Below are 24,888 nucleotides of genomic sequence, written 5' to 3'. Positions count from 1 at the left end.
GCGCACGGCCTGCCCGCGGCGCCCCCGTGTGGCCGAGGCCCGAGGCGGCGGCGGCGGCGGCGGCGGCGGCGGCGGGCAAGATGGCGGCGGGCCCGGGCCCCGCCCCTTCCGCCCCGCCGGGCGCCGCACGAGGCCGGCTTAAAGGGGAAGTGAGTCAGTGTCCGCGGACCCGCCGGCCAAGGCCCGCGCCCGCCGCGGCCTCGAGAGGCCCCAGGAGGCCCGGCCGGCGGCGGCGGCGGCGGCGGCGGCCATGGCCGGTGGGCCGGGCCCGGGGGACCCCGCGGCTCCCGGCGCCCAGCACTTCTTGTACGAGGTGCCGCCCTGGGTCATGTGCCGCTTCTACAAAGTGATGGACGCGCTGGAGCCCGCCGACTGGTGCCAGTTCGGTGGGTGCGGCGGGCGGGCGACGCCGGGGCGGGAGGCGCGCGGGCCCCGGGCGCCGGGCCTGACGCCTGCCGCCCCGCAGCCGCCCTGATCGTGCGCGACCAGACCGAGCTGCGGCTGTGCGAGCGCTCCGGGCAGCGCACGGCCAGCGTCCTGTGGCCCTGGATCAACCGCAACGCCCGCGTGGCCGACCTCGTGAGCATCCTCACGCACCTGCAGCTGCTCCGCGCCCGGGACATCATCACGGCCTGTGAGCGCGCGGCCCGGCCCCCGCGACCCCGGCCCCGGGCGCCTCCCACGGGGCTCCTCCTCCTCCCGCCGCCCGGGCCTAACCGCCCTTTCCCTCCCCGGCGTCCCAGGGCACCCGCCCGCCCCCATCCTGCCCCCCAGCACCAGCGCCCCGAGGCCCAGCAGCCCCCCCGCGCCCCGTGAGGCCGACGTCCCCCGCCCCCAGAAGCTGCCGCCGGCGTCGGCGTCCACACTCCCCTCCCCAGGTAAGAGGGCCCGGGTGTCGGGCTTGATGGACCTTTGCGAAGGGCCGCCCTGACCGTCGCCGACCCCGCCTGCCTCTCACTGGTGTCTTTGTGAACCTTTTCCAGGCTCCCAGACCCACTCTGGGGCTGAGCTCCGTCCTGTCCACAGCCCTGGCATCCTGCAGCCGCCACCGCTGTGTCCAGCCCCTTCCTCTACCAAGGTAGGTGGGTCCCACCCCCAGGGAACAGGCAAGACAAGGAGCAAAAAAATGCTGCTGGGGACCCCAGGCAGCTCAGAGGGCCGGCCGGAGGCAGCTGGGCAGGGGGCACTTGTGACTCTCCGGGGACGGGCACAGAGGCCCCCACCTGCTCCTCCATCTCCGCCCACAGCCCAGTGCACAGAGCCCAGCGTCGCTCCTGCAGGGAGCCCACCCCTCTCCGTTCTGCTGGCCCCTCAGTGAGATCTCCCAGGGCACCCACAACTTCTCGGACGAACTGAAGATCGGGGAGGGCGGCTTCGGCTGCGTGTACCGGGCGGTGATGAGGAACACGCTGTACGCGGTGAAGAGGCTGAAGGAGGTGGGTGTAGCAGAGCCCCCCACACGCACGGAGGCCCTGGCAGCTTGTCCGCACACCCTCACCTCCCCGTGGCCCTCCTTCAGCCCTCTGATCCTCCAGTTCAGGGTCTCCCAGCACCTTGGTTGCGCTGGGCCCAGGACGGGTGGCAGTGAGAGTGGCCATCGAGCCTGGCCGCACGAGCTTCACGCTGCCTCCCCGCCCTCATTTTCCTTGGGGGCTGCAGGGGGCAGACCTGGAGTGGACCACAGTGAAGCAGAGCTTCCTGACCGAAGTGGAACAACTGTCACGGTGAGCCGGGGGCACCCCTCCTGGCTGGGGGCGCGGGGAGAGCCAGCTGGGGGTTCCAGTGGCCTCCAGGACCACCGAGCATGCTACCCGGCTCCCTCAGGCCCACAGAGCCTGTCAGGCCCAGCCCACCCCCACGACGTCCACATGGAACGCGAGGTGGAGGCCAGGGGCCAGAGCGGGTCCCACTCTTTCAAGCAGGTTTCGTCACCCAAACATTGTGGACTTTGCTGGCTACTGTGCCGAGAGTGGCTTCTACTGCCTCGTCTACGGCTTCCTGCCCAACGGCTCCCTGGAAGACCGCCTGCACTTCCAGGTAGACTTCCCTGGACCTCCCCGGACCCGCGGCACCCGGAGCGCCCGAGCGAAGCGGGGGGCACACAGCCCCAGGCTCTCTGGGCAGGTCCCACCAGCAGGCGAGGTCTGGGCTCAGGCTGTGGCCCCTGGCGGGCCCCCAGTTTCCCTGGCACCCCTCCCCGTGCTCTGTCCCTGGCCGTTCCTGCAGGCCAGGGCGCCTGGGCCATGGCGCCTCTAAGAAGCGGGTGACTGACCCGGTGCCCTGACTCACGCTTGTCCCTGTTGCAAGCAGAGTGGCTAAACGGTCTGGTCAGCATTGTCCTTGAATAAAGGGGGCCTGGGGCGGCAGACTGCACCGTCTGGATCTGCAGCTGGCCGTCCTCTTGTGACACCCCCAGGACACACGGGGCACGTCCGCTCCCAGGACGAGCACGCCGTGCTGGGGGAGGAGGGGCCAGTGCCCCCGACCACATCCCAGTCATCCCAGGCACGAGGGGTGAACGCCAAGCACGGAGGAGCGCCCAGTTGGATGATGGCTCTGGGAAGCACGACCCCGGCCACGGGCCCCTCCTCGGCGTGCCTTACAAAGCACTAGAATAGCTTAGTCTCCACCTTCTGGTGAAGTACCTCCTGGAGATTTTGCTCTGTGTTTTCCAGAAGGGGACAGAGGCACAGAGAGTGGAGTGGCTTCTCTAGATGCCACAGTGACAGGCGGAGGGGCGCTTTGGTTCAAGGCACAATGACTTCCCAGCCTCTCCTGTGCCCCTTTGCTCCCTCTGCCTCTCTAGACCGAGGCCTGCGCCCCTCTCTCCTGGCCTCAGAGACTGAACATCCTTCTGGGCACAGCACGGGCCATTCAGTTTTTACATCAGGACAGCCCCAGCCTCATCCATGGAGACATCAAAAGGTGAGGGCAGGGGCAGCCCCAGTGGCACAGCAGTTTAGCGCCGCCTGCAGCCCAGGGCATGATCCTGGAGACCCGGGATCGAGTCCCACGTCGGGCTCCCTGCATGAAGCCTGCTTCTCCCTCTGCCTGGGTCTCTGCCTCTTGCTCTCTCTGCATCTATGAATAAATAAATAAAATCTTTAAAAAAAAAAAAAAAGGTGAGGGCGGGGCACAGCCAGGCCCCTGGGGCCTCCGCGAGCAGTAAGAGCAGAGACTCTGGCAAGGGAATGATGTTCCCGAATCTTCTGCCAGCAGGCAGCAGTGTCACTTGCTCTCCGAGGCCCAAGGGGCCCTGGGTCACTGAGTACCTGGCCCGCTGGGACAGGTGTGGAAGTAGAGGCCAAGGTGGGCCCCGCTGATGAGCGGGGACCAGACTGTGTGAGGGAGCCCCCGCCCCCCTGGCAGCCCCCCCACCGCACCCCGCAGCCGGGCCACCAGGCGGCGCCAGCCACTTTCCATGGGCCGGGTGCCGGCCGGCGGCAGCCCCGAGTCCAGTTTTGTCGGTGCCAGGCGACTGTGGGGTGCGGCGCTGGTCCAGGCCCACCCGACACCGCTCCTTCCCTCCGCAAGTTCCAACGTCCTCCTGGATGACAGACTGATGCCCAAACTGGGAGACTTCGGCCTGGCCCGTCTCAGCCGTTTTGCAGGAGCCAACCCCGGCCAGAGCAGCTCAGTGGCCCGGACGCGGACGGTGCGCGGCACCCTGGCCTACCTGCCCGAGGAGTACGTCAAGACGGGGAGACTGGCCGTGGACACGGATACCTTCAGCTTCGGCGTGGTGAGCCACCGGCCCCTTTCCTGGCTTGGGGTGCGGGCGCTGTGGCCAAGCAAAGGCAGGAGGGCCCAGGTGGTGCCCTCCGAGGCCAGAGAGCGAGCCGGCAGGAAGCTGACCGCGGCGTCAGCTCCAGGGCCCCTCCGTCCCCAACACAAGCCCCCACCGTGGCCGCGCATCTTGGCCCTTCCCTGCAAGTGGCCCTCCAAACCGCCGAAGCGTCAGCCCCATGACGCGTGGCTTCATCTTTGCTGGCAGCCCGTCCGAGGGCCAGGCCCCCATCAGCCTCGGCCACCTCGTTGGGCTGGGCGCCCCCGTCCACCCCACAAGCCCCGCCACACGTGGCCCTCCCCGCCAAGGCCCTGGGGCAGCACTATCCCAGAAGGCACTACGACACTCTCCATCCTGCCCTCTCCAGGTAGTGCTGGAGACTCTGGCTGGCCAGAGGGCTGTGAGGACGCAGGGTGCCAAGACCAAGTATCTGGTGAGCATCCTGAGCTGAGGCAGGGAGGGATGGAGAGAGGCAGAGGGGAGGCAGGGAAGCGCCACTCCTGATAACCAACAGGTGCAGCCCTGGAGGGTGGAATGATCTGGAGTGCAGTGCCCCACAGAAGCCAGCCCCTGCTACTGCTGACTCATCTCTGGAAGTAGGCAGGGCTCCAGACAGCTTCCCTTGACCTTGCTGAGGAAAAACCTGTCTTTCTTCTGCAGATGCTATGGGCCTTTCCAGCCCCCACCTGGGCTGGGAGTGGGGAAGGGGGGATCCCAGCGGGGCCAGAAGCGCAGGGGAGAAGAGAACACAGGGCCCCGGGGGAGGCTGCGGTGGGAAGTCGGGCGAGCTGAGGAGCGCTGCAGGCTGGGAGGGAGCTGCCCGGTTCTGTCTGGCTCGGTCTGGCTCGCTGTGCGCTGGGACGGGGCCAGGAGGCGGGAGGCCTGGGTTCCGGTCCCGGCCCGACAGTGGTCTTGGAGCAGAGCCCTGCTGGTCGTCGCGGGGCCCGTGGCCCCACATGCTAAGAGGCTTCATGCACCTGCCGTGCTCAGACGATTCCGAGGTCCCGAATGCGTTGGGTCAACGTTTGTTCTTTACGTTTTGGGGCTGGTCTACCTCCTGCTGCCCCTGTTCCGGGCTTGGGGCTGTCTCTGTCCATTAGCGAGGCTCGGAGGGTCAGGGCTGGAACTGGGGAGCCCCCCGGGAGCGCTTCCTTCACCTTCTCCATCTATCAGCACGTCCCATTGGCACAGTGGGTGGAGCCAGGCAGGCTCCCCGGGGATCCCTCTCTGGTCTTCTTTGGACCCTTCCTCTTTGTTCTCCGTGCCAGGGCCTAAGCGAAGTTGCAAAACAAACAAGAGATAGTGTGGAAGGCTCTTTGCCTTCCCCCTGGGCTTGGGGCGGAGGCCCGATCCCTTAACCACAACTCCCTGGGTCCCGCCATCACCAGTGTCCTCTGTCCTCCAAGCTCAGCTAGCCCTGCTGCCTGCCCCAGCGCCTTGGTTCGAGCCTTTCCTCCTGCCCTCAAGGCCCCTTCCCACCCAGGTGCTTCCTCCTGGTCCTTCCAGTCTCAAAACACAAGATGGCCTGCAGTCCCGGCTGCACCCCTGGGTACCTCTCTGTGGGGTGCTCCCCCGCCCCTGCTCGCCTCTGACCTCTGGCCAATTTGTGCCCTCAGATCCCGGCACCCAGGTTCCTACGTGCTACTTGCTCAGGCCCTGGTCAAAGCCCCGTGGGCCTCTCCATGGAAGTTTTCTTTCTTTTTCTTTTTGAGATTTTATCGATTTATTTGAGAGGGAGAGTGAGCGAGAGGGGGGCGGGGGGATGAGCAGGGGGAGGCAGAGAGAAGCGGACTCCCCGCTGAGCAGGGAGCCGGGCCGTGGGCCTTGATCCCAGCATCGAAGGCAGCCGCTTCACCGACCAGCTGCCCAGGCGCCCCTTCCTCGAAGCTTCCCGTTGGTTTCCAGGCTTGTTGGTGTCTCTTCCGCTCCAGGAGGTCAGCTCCGTGAAGGTGGGCCCAGGGTGCTCCGTCGCTGCACCCCTCGGGCCTGGGGCAGTGCTGGGCACGCCATGGGTGCTTAATCAGTGTCCAAAAAGCCCTCAGGAGTCAGTGATGAGAGCCTGGGAATGGGGTGAAGGCGCGGCCCCGTCAGCGGCCACGCTCACGGTGTCTGTACTACAGAAGGACCTGGTGGAAGAGGAGGCCGAGGAGGCCGGGGTGACCCTCAGAAGCACCCAGAGCACACTCCAAGCGGGCCTGGCCACGGATGCCTGGGCCGCCCCGATTGCCAGCCAGATCTGTAAGAAGCACCTGGACCCCAGGCCCGGGCCGTGCCCGCCGGAGCTGGGCCTGGTCCTGGGCCAGCTGGCTTGCTGCTGCCTGCACCGCCGGGCCAAGAGGAGGCCCCCCATGACCCAGGTAGCCCGAGGGGAGTACTGGAAACTGGCTGGCGGCCCCTGGGGCGGAGGGGGTGGCCCATCAGACACGGCGCTGCCCTGCAGCGAGCCCTGCGTGGCACCTGCCAGGCCTCTTTCTGGGGACAGCGTCTCCAGACGTTTTTCCGCTTGCCCTTCAGTTCTGCTGGGGCAGCCCGAGCCCACCCGGCGGGGCGCGCAGGGAAAGGGCCTCGACGGCGCCCCATGCTGGGTGTGCTGCGCCACTGCACCTGCGTCACCTCTGTCCCCTGCCCTCAAGAATGCAGAGGCCCCTGTGAGGGCAGCAGGGCCGTGAGCTTAGCTTCCCTGAGGACAGAGAAGAGCCCTTCTCCGGCCCTGGTGTGAGCGGCCGTGCCTGCTCGGCATTCCTCGTGACAGGGCTAAACAGGCGAGGGATGGAGCTTCCCCGGCTGCAGGGTAGGCCGGCCGCGCGGTCCCTGAGGCCCCTGGAAGCCCAAGCCCCGACACAGGCCACAGGTGACCCGGAGCGGCCCTGTGCCCCGGCCGGGGGTGCCGGGGGAGCCCTGCTTGGGCCTGACGCCCTGAGAGCCCCGTCTCCCCCCGCAGGTGTACGAGCGTCTGGAGAAGCTGCAGGCGGCGGTGGCAGGAGCAGAGGCTGCCCACCACGGCCCCCCTTCCCCGCAGGAGAACTCGTATGTGTCCGTCCCCAGCAGCGGCGCCAGCCCACGGCAGCCCCTGGTGGCTCCGTCGGGAGCACCGGCCCAGGCCACGGAGTGGCTCCAGAAAGGCCCCAACCAGCCCGTGGAGAGCGACGAGAGTGTGTCCGGCCTGTCCGCCGCCCTGTGTTCCTGGCACATGAGCCCCAGCTGCCCCCCGGGCCTGGCCTTGCTGGGCAGCCCTACGCAGGGGGCCACCCTGGGGGCCGCGGCCCCCCTCGGGCAGGCCGGCAGTGCTCGGGGGGGCGCCAGCCAGGAGCCGAGCTGGGGCGGTGGCCCAGGGCCCCAGCTGACAGCTGTGGAAGGTACCTGGGTGCGGGGACCCGGGAGAGGGATGGGGGACCTCCTTCGCTGCCAGTCCCCACGCCCCCCACCCCCAGCCTTCCGGGAGGAGAGCCCCGGGCGCCCGCTCTCCATCTCACTCTGTCCTTAGCTGGTTCCAGCCCTGACCTCCGGGTGGGTGAGACGAGGCCAGGAGCTGACTTCCTGAAAGCCGGGAACAAGGAAGGCTTTATGCGGGACTGGCTTCCTGGCCTAGCCAGGAGCTGGGGCGACAGCCCGGCCCCTCCCAGGCCCTTCCTTCACCGATGGCACTGAGGACTCCTGTCCCAAGGGGGCCGGGAGCTAAGCTGGGGGTGGGAAGAGTGCTGAGGCCAGAAGCGTCACTGAGGACTTCCCAGGGACGGTGGCCGCTGCAGCTGAGAGGGCTACTCCCCGCCCCCCACTCCCCCCGCCAGGATCACTGTTGAGCAGCTCCACGTCATCGCAGCCACCGCAGATCGTCATCAACCCAGCCCGACAGAAGATGGTGCAGAAGCTGGCCTTGTACGAGGACGGGGTCCTGGACAGCCTGCAGCTGCTGTCCTCTAGCTCCCTCCCAGGTAGCTGGCCCCGGCCCCTCTGGGGCCCCTGCTGCTCCGACGCGCTGCAGCTGGATGGCCGGCCTCCAGGGCCGCTCAGGCATGCGTCCTCGTGCCAGCCCCAAACAGCGGAGGGTTTGTTCCAGCCGGGCCTGCACAAGGCCCCTGCTCCCCGAGGGTGTGGGACGGCTCAGAGGCAGGCCACCCCGTCTAACGATGGCTAGAAGCCCAGCCTGCCCCCCACGCCTCCCTTCGGGAAGCTGTGTTTTCTGGACGAGGCCTTGTGCGAGCGCCCTCACGTCCCCCTGACAGCAACGCCTCCCCTTAGCCTGGGGCTGCCAGCTGCCCCCGCCCCCTGCTTCCAGAACACACAAAGCCCCAGCGGGTATTTTCCCTCCCGGGGACTAGTGGAAGCAGGGCTGCTTTGGAAGGGAAAGCCCTAATTCCCGAGAATGCCCAGGAGCTGAGAAGGAAGCGCGGCCTGGCCCTCGAGCCAGGCCTCCCGGCAGCCGGGGGCGCCCCCGTCTCCTAACTGGCATTTCCCCCCGTTGCAGACCTAGGAGGGGAGCACCAGCACAGGCCACGGCCCGAGGAGAGTGATGAATTCCAGAGCTGATCTGCGCACCTGGCACATTCCCTAAACCTGGAAGTCAAAGTTCTCATAGTCGGAAGTTCTCATGGCTCGAATCCTCAGCAGCCCGTGGGCGGTGGGGGGTGGGGGCCGCCTCCTCACAGGGGAGAGCAGGTGCTGGAGCCCCCCAGCTGCTCCAGGGGCGTGGGCACGGGCCGGGCTCGGAGCCACCCCGGCCGGCTGCTGGAAGCTGTCAGTAGGGCAGGATATGTCGTAAGGCCCGCCGTCATTCCATCATTTGGGGGACAGGAAAGCCGTGATCGTCGGAGGGGTGCCGGGGTGTGGGAGGAATGCACGTGTGGGGCTGCGGGCCGCCCGGCCGGGAGAAGACATGAGCGGGGTTGCCGGCACGGGGCGGAGCCGGGAGCTGGCTCCCCCAAGAGCTGCGCGGGGCCCACCTTTGCCCTTCTCTTTGCACTTGGCTGGAGCCCTGGGGACAAGTGGCCGCTCTGTAGAGCAGAGCAAACGAGGCCCGGGGCCCTCCCGGCCCCTCATAATTTGGAAAAGTAAGGTGTAGCCATCCCGTGGTTCAGCTCACCGGCTCGAGTGACAGTTGTAGGACACCGCAGAGAGTCCAGCAGTGCCCTGTCCCCTCTTACCAGGCCACTGTCTGCGGGCTGCACCAGGGACCCGGGAGCTAAGGCTAACGTGACCGCCTGCTGGCCAGGCCACCCTGGGTGCGCCCACTGATGGCCGCCAAGCCAGGGCAGGCCCCGGAGGCCACTGGCTCGGTGTCAGGCCCAGGCACTGATTGTGACAGAGGAGCCACGACCCAAGATGGGGCTAGGCCCAGACCGCACGAAGTCCCAGGAAGTCGGGCAGGTGGAAAGCCGGATGGGGCGGGCGGGGGGGGGGGGGCAGGAAACAAGACGGGACTCACGCGTGCAAAGCAAGTCCACTTTTGTGCAATTGAGCGTGTTCGAAGGTAGCACAGGCTTACGATGATTTCGTGTCCGCAGTCATGAGTCACACTACATGCCCACGAAGCTAGGCGTTGGTGAAGTCCAAGCTGTCCTAGAGGAATAAAAGCTTACGTTCCAATCTGCGGCTGTGCTTTTGGAGTTTGTTGCACTGAAAGGCCTGAGTGTTTCCGATGCTTTTCAGCTCGGGGTCCTTAACCACGGGGCCCCAGCCACCCCCACCCGCACACAACTGAAAAAAAGTCCTCTCGAGGCTCTTGTTTCCACCCCCATGTATTTTACAGGCTTTGATGCTATGGTGAATGGGATCTTTATTCCATTTTCTTTCCTTCTTTCTGGGTAGGGGGGCAGGAGGAGAGGGAGAGAGAGAGTCTTAAGCAGGCGCCATGCCCAGCGCGTGAGCCCAACTCGAGGCTCGATCTCACAACCCTGAGATCGTGACCTGAGCCAAGATCAAGAGTCCAACGCTCGACTGACTGAGCCACCCAGGTGCCCCTATTTCATTTTCTAATTGATCATCAATAGTTTCTGGAAATGTAATTGACTTTTTAAAATTTATTTATTTTTCTATGAAGATTTTATTTATTTGACGGACCACAAGCAGGGCGGGGGGATGGCAGTCAGAGGGAGAAGCAGAAGCAGGCTCCCCGCAGAGTGGGGACGCCCAACACGGCTCGATCCCAGGACCGTGAGATCATGACGTGAGCAGAAGGCAGACGGCAGACGTCTACCTGACTGAGCCACCCAGGCGCCCCTGCAATTGAGTTTTTAATAACGGCTTTGCATGCGGTAGCTTCCCTTAGATTCATTTGTTAGCTCCAGCAGGTTTTTGTTTTCAGGTTTTGGTGCCAAAATCAAGGAATGAACCAAGCTCTGGTGGTTTCTCACTTTTGTTTTTTTGGGTTTTGTTTGTTTGGGGTTAACACCTTGGAATAGTTTACATACACGGTCATTTCTTCTGGAAATAAAGGCAGTTACCAGTTCTCCAATCTGTATGCCTTTCAATTCTTTTACTTGCTTTATTATTATTATTATTCATGAGGGACACAGAGAGAGGGACAGAGGCAGGGACACAGGCAGAGCCCGTGAAGCAGGCTCCATGCAGGGAGCCAGACGTGGGACTCGATCCCAGGACTCCAGGATCACGCCCTGGGCCAAAGGCAGGCGCCAAACCGCTGAGCCACCCAGGGATCCCCCTTTTTCTTGCTTTATTGCGATGGCTAAAGCCTCTAACCAAATGTTGACTAGAAGCGGTGAGAATGCACATCCTTGCCTTGTTCTCAAACTTGGATGCAAAATTGTCTTTCATTCTGTCTTTCGCCATTGCTAATATCCTTGGGGATTCTCGCATCTGTGTCCATGAGGGGTGTTGACCTACAGGTTTCTGGTAATGTCTGTCTGGTTTTGGTATCAGGGCCCCCATGAAACAAATTGGGAATTTTTCCCTTCTCTTAGGTTCTTATAGGACTTCTGTATGCCTGGCATCACTTTTAATATTTGATGATTTCACCAGTGAAGCCACTTCGAGTCAGAGTTTTCTTTGGGGGAAGATGTTTAGTTACAAATTCAGTACCTTTAGGGATGCCTGCCTGGCTCAGTTGGTAGTGCATGCAACTGTTGATCTTGGTTCTAAGTTTGAGCCCCGTGTTCAGTGCAGAGACTATGTAAAAATAAAAATTTTAAAGTAAATTCTTTCAGATATTTGGGCCATTTGGATTTTCTCTCTTCATGTGTCTGTTTCAGTAATTTGTGTCTTTCAAGGAATTTTCCTGTTGTATCTAAGTTGACATAAAGTTAATAATACCCCTTTATCAAAAAAAAAAAATAATAATACCCCTTTATCATCCCTTTATAGGATCTGCACTCCTGTCCCCTGTCATTCCTTCTATTGGTATTTTCTGTCTTTCCTTTTGTCTTGATCAGCCTAGATAGAGGCTTATCGACTTTATTGGTCGTTCTAAAGAATCAAGTTTTTTTTTAAGATTTTATTTATTTATTCATGAGACAGAGAGAGAGAGAGAGAGTCAGAGACCCAGGCAGAGGGAGAAGCAGGCTCCATGGGGAGAGCCTGATGTGGGACTCGATCCCGGAACTCCAGGATCAAGCCCTGGGCCAAAGGCAGGTGCCAAACCACTGAGCCACCCACGGATCCCAAGAATCAAGTTTTTGTTTCACTGATTTTTCTCCATCACTTATCCATTTTTCTATTGATGGTTTCCACCCTTTATCCTTTACTTTACTTATTTTGGAGTAATAAAACTTATTTGCAGGGCATCTGGGTGGCTCAGTGGTTGAGCATCTGCCTTTGGCTCAGGGTGTGACCCCAGGGTCCTGGGATCCAGTCCGACATTGGACTCCCTGTAGGGAGCCTGCTTCTCCCTCTGCCTGTGTCTCTGCCTCTTTCTCTGTCTCTCATGAATAAATAAATAAAACCATTAAAAAAAGAGAAGTCATGCATTTTTTAAAGATTTTACTTTAAAATAAAAATACACAAAGGGGATCCCTGGGTGGCTCAATGCTTTAGCACCTGCCTTTGGCCCAGGGCGTGATCCTGGAGTCCCGGGATCGAGTCCCACATCAGGCTCTCCCCATGGAGCCTGCTTCTCCCTCTGCCTGTGTCTCTGCATCTCTCTCTCTCTCTCTCTCTCTCTCTCTCTCTCTCTCCTTTCTGTCTCTCATGAATAAATAAATAAAATCTTTAAATAAAATAAAAATAAATAAAACTTATTTGGGGCTTAATTTCCTCATCTTTTCCAACTTCTTAAAGTATGACCTTAAATCATTTATTTTATTTTACTTTTTTAAAGATACTTATTTATTCATGAGAGACACAGAGAGAGGCAGAGACACAGGCAGAGGGAGAAGCAGGCTCCATGCAGGGAGCCTGATGCGGGACTCGATCCCGGGACCCCAGGATCACGCCCTGAGCTGAAGGCAGACGCTCAACCGCTGAGCCACCCAGGTGTCCCCAAATCATTTATTTTAAATCTTTTTCTTGCAGTGCCTGGCTGCCTCAGTCAGGGGAGCATGTGACTCTTGAGCTCAGGGTCATGAGCTCAAGCCCCACATTGGGCATGGAGACGACTTAAAATCTAAAAAAATAAACCTTTCTTTTTCTAACATAAGCATTTAAAGCTATAAATCGCCTTTGAGAACATCTTTAGCTTCATTCTATGCATTTGGATATGTTCTATTTTCATTATCATTGAGTTCATAATGTTTTCTGATTTCCCTTGTGATGACGTCTTTAAGCAATGACTTCCTTAGAAGTGCATTTAATTTCCAAATATTTGTAGATTTTGCCTCTTTCTGTTGTGTGTGTGTGTGGTTTTTTTTTTTTTTATTGTAGTACAGGGAATTTACTTGGTCTGATTTCATTTCTTTTAAAATTATTGAGACTTTTATGGCTTAGCATATGGTCTGGCTTGGTGGATGTTCCATGTTTATTGGAAAAGAGTGGGTATTCTGAGTTGGGTGGTGTATTCTATAAAAGTCGATTTGCTCAAGGTGGTTGAGAGAGTTGTTCACGTCTTCGGTATCCTTACTGATTTTCTCTTCCAGGTCTCTCTGGCAGACTGAGAGAAAAGTATCACAGTCTCCAAATGTGGTTGTGGATTTGTCTTTCTCCTTCTGATCCTGTCAGATTTTGCTGCATCAAATTTGAAGATCTCGTGGGTGCACACACATTTGGGACTGTTGTGTGGCTTTTTTTAAAAAAGATTTTATTAATTAGGAAGAGAGAGGGTGAGAGAGCACAAGCAGGGGGAGTGGCAGGGGAAGAGGGAGAAGCAGGCTCCCCGCTGAGTGGGGAAGCATAACGCTGGGCTCCATCCCAGGACACTGAGGTCATGACCCGAGCTGAAGTCCCACATCTAACTGACTGACTCCACCACCCAAGTGCCCTGGACCATTGCGTTTTCTTCATAGATTGAGTCTTTTTTTAATCTGGAAATATTTCTCTCTATCTCTGGTAATGATCCTTCTTTTGACATCTGCTTTGTCTGGTACAGCCTCTCCAACTTCCTTATGCTTAGTTTATTTCTTGATGGAACTTTTTTCCCATTCTGTTCTTTTAACTTGTCTGTGTCTTTTTAAAAAGATTTTTAAATGCATTTATCCATGAGAGAGGCAGAGACCCAGGCAGAGGGAGAAGCAGGCTCCCTGTGGGGAGCCTGATGCTGCGGGACTCGATCCAGGGACCCCAGGGTCATACCCTGAGCCGAAGGCAGACGCTCAACCGCTGAGCCCCCCAGGTGGCCCTTTGTCTGTGTCTTTATCTGAAATGCATCTATGGACAGCATGAGGTTTGGTCTTACTTTTTTAATCTCTGCCTTTTAATTGGTCTCTTTAATCCATTTACATTTAATGGTTGGGTTTAAGTCTACCATCTTGCTATTTGTTTTCTGTTCATCCCATCTGTTCTCTGTTCCTTTTCTCCTCCATCCCTGACTTCTTCTGGGTTAATCACATGTTTCTGGTCTTCTATTTGTTTCCTCCACTATTGGCTTGTTAGCTCTAATAACGGAGACCACTGATTCTCCTCAGGAGACTCCTTCCTGCACCATGATCTGAAAAGTGCCTTGAGGCAGAAGTCCAGGCTGCTCACTGGGGTCACTACATTTACTTCCCTTCTCATCACAGCCTGGCACTGCCAGTTGTTTTCAAAATTTTGCCTAGTATTTGAGTTGTTCACAAGCAGAAGGCCATTCTGGTATTTGTTATCCCACCGTGGCCAGAATGCCAGGTTTGTCTGTTCTGAGTGATTCGTCACTCCTCAGGTCACTCCATCTTTCTCCTGAATCATCAGGCATGTCCCAGTAGCATCCATTCTTGAAGAACTCCTTTGACCCAATACCTCTCCCCAGTCACAACCCCAATTCTTTGTTCCTCTTGAAACTGTTTTATTTTATTTTGGGGGAGAGGGAGGGGCAGAGGGAAAGGGAGACAGAGAGACTCTCAAGTGGACTCTGTGCCCAGTGTGATGCCCAACATGGGGCTCAATCTCACGACCCTGAGATCATGACCTGAGCCAAAATCAAGAGTTGGATACCAGGGGCACCTGGGTGGCTCAGAGGGTTAGGCATCTAACTTTGGCTCAGGCCATGATCCTGGGATAGAGCCCCACGTGAGGCTCCACACTCAGTGGGGAGTCTGCTTCTCCCTCTGCCCCTCCCCACACCTGTGCAGTTGCTCTCTCTCACTCATTCTCTCTCTCTCTCAAATAAATAAATAAAATCTTAAAAAAGAGGGACGCCTGGTGGCTCTGTGGTTAAGCATCTGCCTGGAGTCCCTGGATCAAGCCCCTCATCGGGCTCCTTGCATGGAGCCTGCTGCTCCCTCTGCCTGTGTCTCTGCCTCTGTGTGTGTGTGTGTGTGTGTGTGTGTGTGTGTATGTGTCATGAATAAATACATAAAATCTTTTTTTTTTTTTTTTTTTTTCATAAAATCTTTTTAAAAAAAAAGTGTTGGATGCTTAATGGACTGAGCCACCCAGGCACCCCATCCCTCTTTATAGCTAAATTTCTCAAAATAGTTGTCTGTTTCCTTCTCCACATTGTCTCTTCAACTCCTTTAAAAATACACATACACACATAAAGATTTATTTATTTATTTATTTATTTGAGAGTGAGAGCATGAGTGGAGGGGAGGGGCAAAGGGAGAGGGAAAAGCAGACTCCCCACTGAGCAGGGGGCCCAATGTGGGGCCCAGTGCCCGGGATCATGACTTGAGCCCAAAGCAACACTTAACTGACTGAGCCAGCCACATGCCCCTCTTCAACTCCTTCCAGTCTGGCTCCACCCCACCCCTCCACCACAGCGGTATGTCAAGGACACCAGTAATCATGTTGCCAAATCCAGTGGCCCCTTTGACTTCATGGTATGGGCCCCTCAGCCGGCCCTCCTCTTGCGACCTCTGCAACAGTCCCCCCTGTTTGTAGAGGATTCCCTGGGGGAGCACCCTGGGCCCACTCAGCCCTGTGCTGACCTCGCTCATTCTCAGGGCTCTAAACACCACCTATGTTTGGGTCATTCCCAAATGACATCCCCAACAATGAACTCTCCCCTGAGCTTTCCTCCCAGACTTCCAGCTGCCTACCAGACACGTCCTCTTCGATGTCCTGCAGCTATCACAAGCCAAAATGAGACAATGGAACGTTGGATTCCCAGTCGCCGGAAGCTTCCTGTCTCAGTGGGTGGCAGCACCGTCACGGTCCACCTTCCCGTCCAAGCCAGATCCTCAAGAAGTTAGGCTTTTACGATAGACGTCATTAAGCAGGTACAACTGAAAAGTCGAGAAGTTCACAAACTGTACCTGCACAGCTCAGTGACTTTTCCTGTGCGTAGACAGCCGTCGACAGGCACTGGGTAGACTGCGCAGTTGTCTATCGCTACGTACCACTCCACCCCAAAACTTAGGGGCTGAAACAATGACGTTTATTTGGCCCACAAACCTGCAATGTGGGCAGGGCTCGGACAGGATGGCTCATCGGCTCCACTCCATGGTGGCTGGGGTGGTCTGAAGGCTGGGGGCTGGAACCATCCAGAAGCTCCCCGCACATGTCTGGCGGTTGATGCTGGCTGTCAGCTGAGGACCCTGCTGGGGCTAAGACACCTAAACCTACCAGGTGGCCACTTCCCAGCACGGAAGCTGGTTCTAAGGGTGTCTTGAGAGAGCCTGGGAGGGGCTGCGTCACCTTTCGTGGCCTGCATTCTGCCGCGCTCTTCCTTAGAAGCTAGTTGCTCAGGCCAGTCTGTACTCTAGGGGAAAGGGAGTACGGTCCAACTCTTGGTGGGAGGCGTGCCAGAGAACACATGGGCATGTTTAAAACCAGTACAAGAGCACTTCTGACATTCCAGAAAGATCCCTCACACAAAAGAGCCACATACATACATCAGTTTTGCGTGGTTGTTTGTTTTTTTTTTTTTTTGCGTGTTTTTTTTAAAGATTTTAATTTATTTATTCTTGAGAGAGAGAGGGGCAGAGACCTGGGCAGAGGGAGAAGCAGGCTCCTTGCAGGGAGCCCAATGCGGGACTTGATCCCGGGTCTCCAGGATCAGGCCCTGGTCCGAAGGTGGTGCTAAACCGCTGGGCCACCCGGGCGGCCCTGTACCTTCTCCCGTCGATGGACGTCGGGGTTGCATTCAGTTTGGGGCTGGGGTCAGTAAAGCTGCCATGGACACGCATGCCCTGGTGACGTGAGCCCTCATTCCTCTCGGGTATTGCACCGGCCTCGGTCTGCGAGGTCGACCTGCCACAGGGCAGAGGGTAATCGTGCAGGCGACACCTGTGTCACCGTAGCCACGAGCTGATGGCGCGGGTGGTCCGCAGAGCCAGGGTGTGCCCTTCATCACGAACTCGTATGACACCCGGCCTGGAACGAGGAGGGCGGCCCCTGCTCCTGGTGGGCACGTGGCCCCCAGCAGCCATCAGGGCGTAACAAGTGCCTACTACCTCACGCCCACTCGCCAGACCCCACGCACATTAGTCCTGTGGCCGGACACGGGCAGGTGTGTACGTGGCAGGAGTGGGCACGCCGGGTCAGCGGTCACCAGGGTGGCCTCCCGGACGGTATCGGAAGCGGCTGGGCCCCTTCCCTCTCCCGGCGGTGTGCAGAGCTCTAGATGCTGCACGTCCTCGGCAACACTTGACCTGGTCAGCGTGTTCGACCTGCGGCCACTCGGACAGGGTGATGGGCCGTGTCGCCGTGGTGACCCAGCATTTCTGCCATGACCAATGACATTGAATGCCGCGTCCTTTGCTCACTGGCCCTGTGTGTGCGGGAGGCGCGTGCACGTCCCTGATGCTGCACGGGGCGGGGGGTGGGGGTCATCCTCTTGTTAGTGGGTTGGACCTCGGTGAGTGGCCAGGACACAGCTCCTGGGTGACCCATGTGCCACGGACGCCAGACTTCACCTTTTCCCTCTCCTAGCCCAGCCTTCCGATGAATCGTCCTTAATATTAGTGGGGCCCACCTTCCCAGCCTTCTGCTCCCCACTTAAGAGAGATTTGCTGGGCGGCCCGGGTGGCCCAGCGGTTTGGCGCTGCCTTCGGCCCAGGCAGTGATCCTGGGGTCCCGGGGTCCAGTCCCACGTGGGGTTCCCTGCATGGGGCCTGCTCCTCCCTCTGCCTGGGTCTCTGCCTCTCTCTCTGTGTCTCCTTGTGAATAAGTAAATAAAATCTTTTACAAAATGAATAAATAAATAAAATCTTTTTTTTTTTTAAAAAGGTGTTTGCCTATGCCAACGTCTTGAAGATAGTGTCCTTTGACTTCTAGATGCTTCGCTGCTTGAGCTTTTAAATGTAGGTCTATGCTAGGTGTCCAAGTGACTTCTGTCTCAGGCGCAGGCTCACATCGGGACGCCCTCCTCCACGTGCCACAGCGGGTGGGCAACACTGTCTTGCCCCAGGAACCAGGGAACCTTCTGGGCTCAGTCCCGCCGCACGCACACCACGAGCTTTGGTACTGTGACCCTACGGGAGGTCTGGGGTCTTCCCCATGACCACCTCGGGCAGTTCGGATGGACATACTTACATGCTGCCCTATAGACCTGGGCCCCTGGACCCCCCCCATGCGCCCCGTGTCAGGTGGTTCCCCGCTCCAGAGACCGTGGGGCAGCGCAGTACCCCGGGCTGCGACCGGCCTGTAGGACGCACCTCGCCATCCACACAAAGTGGTCGCAGGGGCTCTGGGCACAGCACCAGACGGCGGCAGCCACCCCGGTGGACAGGAGGCGCCCGGACGAGCAAGGATGTGTCCGCACAGCGGAGGACCACTCAGCAGTGGGAGGGGGGGACGCCCCGCGGTCACAGTGACCACTCGGGGTGACAGCAGCGCGTCCCCGCCCGCAGCTCTGGGCTGTGCAGACTTCTCTCTTGGGACACAAAGCTGCTCAGCAGCCGCCTGAGGGGGGGTGGTCGGGGGCTGCAGGGAGGGGCTCCCCAGGGCCAGGAGGAAACCAGGAGGAAACTTGGGGGCATGATGCTTTCCCAGACCCCCCCCTCACAGTGTGCGCTTTAAGCACCAGCGCGGTTTTTCTATATCAGTTCTACCTCGAGCAACTGTTTTTGTTTTTTTTTTTAAGATTTATTTATTTATTGGGCAGCCCTGGTGGCTCAGTGGTTTAGTGCCGCCTGCAGCCCAGGGCGTGATCCTGGAGACCCGGGATCGAGTCCCACATCAGGCTCCCTGTATGGAGCCTGCTTGTCCCTCTGCCTGTGTCTCTGCCTCTCTCTCTCCCTATGAATAAATAAATAAAAATCTTTAAAAAAATAAATAAAATAATCTTTAAAAAAAGATTTATATATTTATTCATGAGAGACACAGAGAGAGAGAGGCAGAGACACAGGCAGAGGGAGAAGCAGGCTCCATGCAGGGAACCCGATGTGGGACTCGATCCCGGGTCCCTAGGATCACGCCCTGGGCTGAAGGTGGGCGCTAAACCGATGAGCCCCCCGGGCTGCCCCTCCATCAACTGTTTTTGAAAAATACAGTATCTCAAAAAAATAGGCCGCATCTTCTAAGCAGCATTTTGTTGGGGTTTTTTTCCCCCTTCAATCCAGCCTTGTGATCCTCGTTTGTCCATTGACATTTTAATGTATTTACCAATATGGGTGTGTGTGCGTGTGTGTGCGTGTGTGTGCCTGTGTGTGCCTATTGTAGCCAAATACACATGACAATACCTATCATTGGAATGTTTTGGATACAATTCAGCAGCACCAAACATTCACAGTGCGGCACAGCCACCAGCACCCTCCACCCCAGAACTTTTCCGTCCTCCCAGCAGGAGCTCTGGGCCCCATCTGCTCTTGGTTCCCCGCCTTTCTCCTTTTCCTGTCTCGGTGTCCCCGTGTGATGACTGCAGGGTGACCATCATGCAGCCCTGCGTTTCCCTCTCCCCCTTGCCTTTGACACTGTTCTTTTCATATATTTCAAACCCCCAGAGGTGTTACCCCTGTTATTTTATTTTATTTTATTTTATTTTATTTTATTTTATTTTATTTATTTTATTTATTTTATTTTATTTTATTTTATTTTATTTTTTATTATTTTTTTTTACCCCTGTTATTTTAAGCAGTCCATTTTTACTTCTATTTACTCACATATATTCCCCGGGTCGGTTCTTCCATCCTGGGTCCCTCCCTCCTTCCCCCCCTTTCATCCCCAGATCGCTCCATTTCTTGGCAGAAAATTGGGTCAAGAAAAGCAGCACCCCTCTAGGAGACCTTAACGAACCTTCTGACCTCGGCTGTCCCTGTGGACTCTGCCAGAGCCCCTCTCCGGGTCCCACCACGTGGACATCAGCGTATTTCAAGTCACACTGTGCATGACGAGCGCGCTCCGGAGCAAACGTGCGTGTCCTTCCTGAATTCCTCAGGAGGGCCGGGGGCACCTTCATGGAGATATGCTCCGTCCCACCAGCACCGCGAAGAGGCCCAACTTCCCCTGTTGTCACCGCCGCTCGGCACTGTGCATCCGACTGATGACAGCCACCTAGTGCACGGCCCTAGGGACCGATGGTGCAGCATCCTTTCAGGTGTAGGGCCATTGCCCTCATCCTGAGGAACGACCCGCGGTATCCCACAATCCGGGCAGGCCCGCTAGCGTCGAGTTGCCCCATCCTTGGCCGGAAACCTATTTCTTTTGCTTCTATGTATGCATGTATTTATTCATTTATTTTTTTTATTATTTTTGCCTTCATTTGGAGAGGTCACTCCTCTGGGTACAGGCCTCCACGCTGGCGTCTTTCTGTTCCAGCCCCTGAGGGACACTGTGCCATCCATCACCTGTTGGGCTCCCTTGGCCGGTCCTTCCCCGTCCGAGACTCTCCGCGCCTTACCTGCGAGGTGCTTGCCTGTCATTTGCTCCACGGCTGTGCTGATCAGTGTCTGTGATGCTGTGACCTCCTCGAATCTGGGGTTTCGGAATATCCTCGGCCACGATCTCTCCAAGTATTTCTTCTGCCCTCACCTCGGGTCATGCCTTTGCTTCCTGTTCTCCAAAATGTACATTTTGTCCAACTTTTTAGAGCTATTTTCTCTAAGGATTAGCCTCCTGTGCCCTCTCGGGGCCAGAATCCGATTCTCCCCCCAACCCCCCCCCCCCCCCCCCCCCCCGCACAGCCAACACCAAAGAACCAACACATCCTGCCTTCTTCCTTGCGTATCTCTCTCCCATTTGCCCGGTGCCATCTGCGCGGCCCATACTGGGCCCAGGCCACTGTCATCTGTCATCGCACCTCAGGCACCCACCCCTGCCTCGCCCTGCGACCTCCTCTGCGGCCCTGCAGGGAGCTCCGCACGGTGCAGCCTCTGGGCCCTTGGTTCTGTCAACGTGAGCACAGCAGGGGCGCTTCACACGCAAAAATAATAATAAGATGTTGATCGGTGCCATTGGTTCACCCTCGTTTAGGACAGACGTGTGCCCAGGCCGTGAAAGAAGTCACTTCCCACCTGTGTCCCTTAGCCTTTCTCTCGCCTGGTTAACGAGCCATATTCGGTTCCACCACTAGTGGCGGGTGGGTTGTTTTGGTTTGCTTTCGTTTTTTTCTAAATATCTCCCAGAGCCAAGCTCCTGGTGGATCGGCCACCAGTTGCTGTAGCAACCTTGGGGAAGCTTTACACTGGCAGCTGGAGGGTCTCGAATGAAGGCTGTGTACTAAGCAGAGCCAAAGGACAGGCTGGCACAGAGGCGGGGACCGTGGCGTCCTCGGCACAGGACGACAGAGAAACGGTGCTCGCCTTGGGAGCACCTGGGGAGGGGGTCGACTGCTCTCCCCCCTGCATCTTGCATGACCTCACCAGGCTTCAAATGTGACGCCACAAGTCCTCCCCCGCTGTTGTTTTTGCAGAGGAGAACGAAAGTCAGCAGGCGAACCCAGTGAATGGAGACCTCCCTCTTGGGTTGGCTGTTCTGCTGAGTCACTGCCTTCATGGCTACCCGAGATAACTGACTCCCCCACTTTTAGCTGGTTTCTAAGGCAACCAGTGAGCAGGCTGGGAGCGAAGCCAACCTGGGATCACAGGGAGTCCCATTCCCGGCCACCATGTGGCCATTTGTTTTTTTCTAGCCAGAACATTTTTAGAGTCCTTTTTTTTTTAAAAAAAACCAACTTTTCCTTTTTAAAAATACCTGTGCATGACAAAGACGTCCAAACAGTACAGAAGAAGAAAAACCCTCTCTCCCTTTCCCAGCCTGGACTCTCCCCCAGCAAGAGTGGCCACACGAGCCTTCACCGTCGCCTCCCATGACTCAGGCCACACTCACAATCTTGCACCTTCCAGGCTCTACTGAGGCTGTTCCCCGTGGCCAGATGAACCTTACTTTTGTCCTCCCGCAGAGCAGACGCTGTGTGAATGCAGCATATATAGATTCAACCGGTACTCTGCGGAGGGTCAGGTCCTTTCCAGTTTTTCTTTTTTTTTTAATTTTTAAAGATTTTATTTATTTGTTCATGAGAGACAGAGAGAGAGAGAGAGAGAGAGAGAGAGAGAGAGAGGCAGAGACACAGGCAGAGGGAGAAGCAGGCCCCATGCAGGACTCGATCCCGGGTCTCCAGGGTCACGCCCTGGGCTGAAGGCAGCGCTAAACCAGGCCACCAGGGCTGCCCCCTTTCCAGTTTTTCTGTTTGTGCTTTTGCCATCCTAAACCATCCAGGAGCTCCGGGTGTGTATTTTTGCACACTTAGGCAAGGGCATCTCTAGCTGAGAATTCTAGAAGCCGGATTGCTCGGTCATTTTGCTGGATGTAGCCGAAACGGCCTCCAAAACACTGGGTTTGGGCCAAAGTTTCACCTTTGTAACTCGAATCCATGAAAAAGCATAGTTTGCTTTTTACTTGCATTTCTTTCAGTACGAATGAGGTTATGCACGCCTTCACTGTCTTCACCGGACTTCGAAGCTGCTTTCTCTCCTTGTAAAGAATTATTTATTTGAGAAAGAGCACGTGTGCACACATGCGAGGGGGCGGGGTGCAGAGGGAGAAACTCAACCAGGATCCCCGCTCAGCACAGAGCGTGACGTGGAGCTCGATCTCATGACCCTGAGATCATATCCTGAGCTGAAGCAAAGAGTCAGACATTCAACCGACTGAGCCACCCGGGAGCCCCAAAGTTCCTTTCTGGGCACAATCTAGTCATTTCTGTGGTCAGATTTCCACAACTTTTTCTTTTTTTTTTTTTTAAGATTTTTTTTTAAAATTTTTTATTTATTTATGATAGTCACACACACAGAGAGAGAGAGAGAGGCAGAGACACAGGCAGAGGGAGAAGCAGGCTCCATGCACCGGGAGCCTGACGTGGGATTCGATCCCGAGTCTCCAGGATCACGCCCTGGGCCAAAGGCAGGCGCTAAACTGCTGCGCCACCCAGGGATCCCTTTTTTTAAGATTCTTAAAATTTATTCATGAGAGACACAGAGAGAGAGAGAGAGAGAGAGAGAGAGGCAGAGACCCAGGCAGAGGGAGAAGCAGGCCCCATGCAGGGAGCCCGACGTGGGACTCGATCCCGGGACCCCGGGATCACGCCCTGAGTCAAAGGCAGATGCCCCACCACTGAGCCCCCAGCTGCCCCTCCACAACTTTTCCTTATTGGTAGGGAGAGCTCTTTCCATACTCGGGAGCATAACCTTGATTTGTGCACACATGTGTTGTGCATATTCTATCCCGGCTTGTGATGTGTCTTTGACTTTGGTTGTGGTGGTTTCCATGCAAAAATGTACTAATCTGTTTCTTTACGGCTTCTGGCTTGCGATATCAGGCTTCAAGAGGCTTTTCCCAGTTCAAGATCATTTTGAAAGGTCATCCGTGTTTTGTTATGAGTTTATCTTTTAACGTTTAAATGTTTTAGGTAAGAGACTAATGTTGAAAGAAAAAAAAAGACCAACATTGATCTGATACACAGAGAATTGTACCCAACAAACAGAGAACACACGCTTTTCAAGCATACGCAAAACAGTCGGAAAAATACCATGCTGTTTGCCACCGAGAAAATGTTACCCAATTCCAAGAAATGGAAATGCGACATGTCACCGACTGCAATGCAAAGAAATTAGGATGAACAGGGAAAAGATAGTACCTCCTTCCTGCGGAATCTCCAACTGGAAATTTTTTTAAAAATATTTTATTTACTTTAAGTAGGCTCCGCATCCAGTGGGGATGCTCAAACTCACAACCTCGAGGTGAAGAGTGGCATGCTCTTCCCACTCAGGCAACCAGGCACCCCTTCAACTGGAACTTTTAAAACATCCTTGTAAATAAAGTTTGGGTTGAGGAAGAAATTCAAATAAGGGATCCCTGGGTGGCGCAGCGGTTGAGCACATGCCTTCGGCCCAGGGTGTGATCCTGGGGTCCCGGGTTATGTGCATGGAGCCTCCTTCTCCCTCTGCCTGTGTCTCTGCCTGCCTCTCTCTCTGTGTGTCTCTCATGAATAAATAAATAAAATATTAAAAAAAGAAATTCAAATAAAAAATAGTAAACACTGGAGGTGCCCGGGTGGCTCAGTCGGTTAAGCGTCTGCCTTCAGCTCAAGTCATGATCTCCGGGGTCTTCAGATTGTGCTCAGCAGCGGAGTCGGCTTCTCCCTCTGCCTCTGCCCCTCCCCCTACTTGTGCTCCCTCCCTCTCTCCCTCTCTCGCTCTCCCTCTCGCTCTCTCACTCTAGTTGTCTCGCTCTCGCCCTCTTGCTCACTCTGTCTCAAATAAATAAATAAAACCCTTAAAAAATACTAAAGAGTAAATATGACTTTATGCCAATACCTTTGAAATTCTAGATTAAATAACTGCCTTTGGAAGAGAGAAATCTCCAAAATTGTCTCAAAAAAGAAGTAGAAAAAACTGAATAGGACAAAAATCATTTGTGGAGCAGAATTGCCAGGCACAGCCACCGCCTCTAAAGGGCCAGACAGGAGATCCCTGGGTGGCTCATGGGATCCCCGGGTGGCTCAGGGGTTTAGCACCTGCCTTCGGCCCAGGGTGTGACCCTGGAGTCCCGGGATCGAGTCCCACGTCGGGCTCCCCGCATGGGGCCTGCTTCTCCCTCTGCCTGGGTCTCTGCCTCTCTCTCTCTCTGAGCCTCATGAATAAATAAATAAAATCTTAAAAAAATAAAAATAAAAAATAAAAAAATAAAGGGCCAGAGAGGCACAACCCATGGTCGAGTTAAATAAATGGTTCTTGGCTTTCAGAGAGGCAGTGACTCCGGGTGGCGAGCCTGGGAAGCCTCGAGCGTTAGAAGAAACCGACTCTTCTGACACCCGGAGGCCCTGCCCGGCTGAGGCCAGCTGGCTTTGGACCTTATTCTGCATCTTTGGCTAATTAACTTGGGAACCAAACACAACCGACTTTGAGGACGTATATGGTGTCTTTCTACCTTGTGCGCAGCCACCAGAGCCACCAGAGCCATCGGAGGTCATAAAGGGGGTCCCCGCCTCATTTTCCGGTTGTGCCTATTGGCCATGGGGCCCCTGAAATGACCACCGGAAAAACCTGTTGATCAAGCCAGGCTGAGTTCCTCGGACTCTCTGCAATGAGGAAGAACACCGCCTTGACAGAGGGAAGGACAAGAAACGCACAGAGCCGTAGAGTCCGGGCTTATGACATCATCACGGTGGCTTGGTGCACGCAGCCTAGAGCATGAGTCAGCAG

The 24,888-nt window shown here is 56.6% G+C and overlaps 1 protein-coding gene across 2 annotated transcripts; it reads left to right on the top strand.

Annotated features, from left to right (window-relative positions):
- Positions 1-152: 152 nt before the first annotated feature.
- IRAK1 (interleukin 1 receptor associated kinase 1) lies at positions 153-9,370 on the top strand. 2 transcript variants are annotated; one of them, XM_041741861.1, is made up of 14 exons: positions 153-386; positions 467-634; positions 744-878; positions 984-1,078; positions 1,248-1,436; positions 1,660-1,724; positions 1,923-2,037; positions 2,807-2,925; positions 3,535-3,742; positions 4,155-4,220; positions 5,908-6,144; positions 6,729-7,143; positions 7,576-7,719; positions 8,253-9,370. In XM_041741861.1, exons 1-14 carry the CDS (start codon positions 251-253, stop codon positions 8,312-8,314), a joined length of 2,154 nt encoding a protein of 717 aa, XP_041597795.1. In that variant the 5' UTR covers positions 153-250; the 3' UTR covers positions 8,315-9,370. The 2 variants fall into 2 exon arrangements, with proteins under 2 accessions (XP_041597795.1, XP_041597796.1); XM_041741862.1 differs by lacking the exon at positions 4,155-4,220.
- The last annotated feature ends 15,518 nt before the right edge of the window (positions 9,371-24,888 follow it).

This window comes from Vulpes lagopus, chromosome X, assembly GCF_018345385.1.
Source record: "Vulpes lagopus strain Blue_001 chromosome X, ASM1834538v1, whole genome shotgun sequence".
NCBI lineage: Eukaryota > Metazoa > Chordata > Mammalia > Carnivora > Canidae > Vulpes > Vulpes lagopus.
Note: the sequence above shows the minus strand (reverse complement) of the source record. Positions and strands in the feature narration are given on the sequence as shown.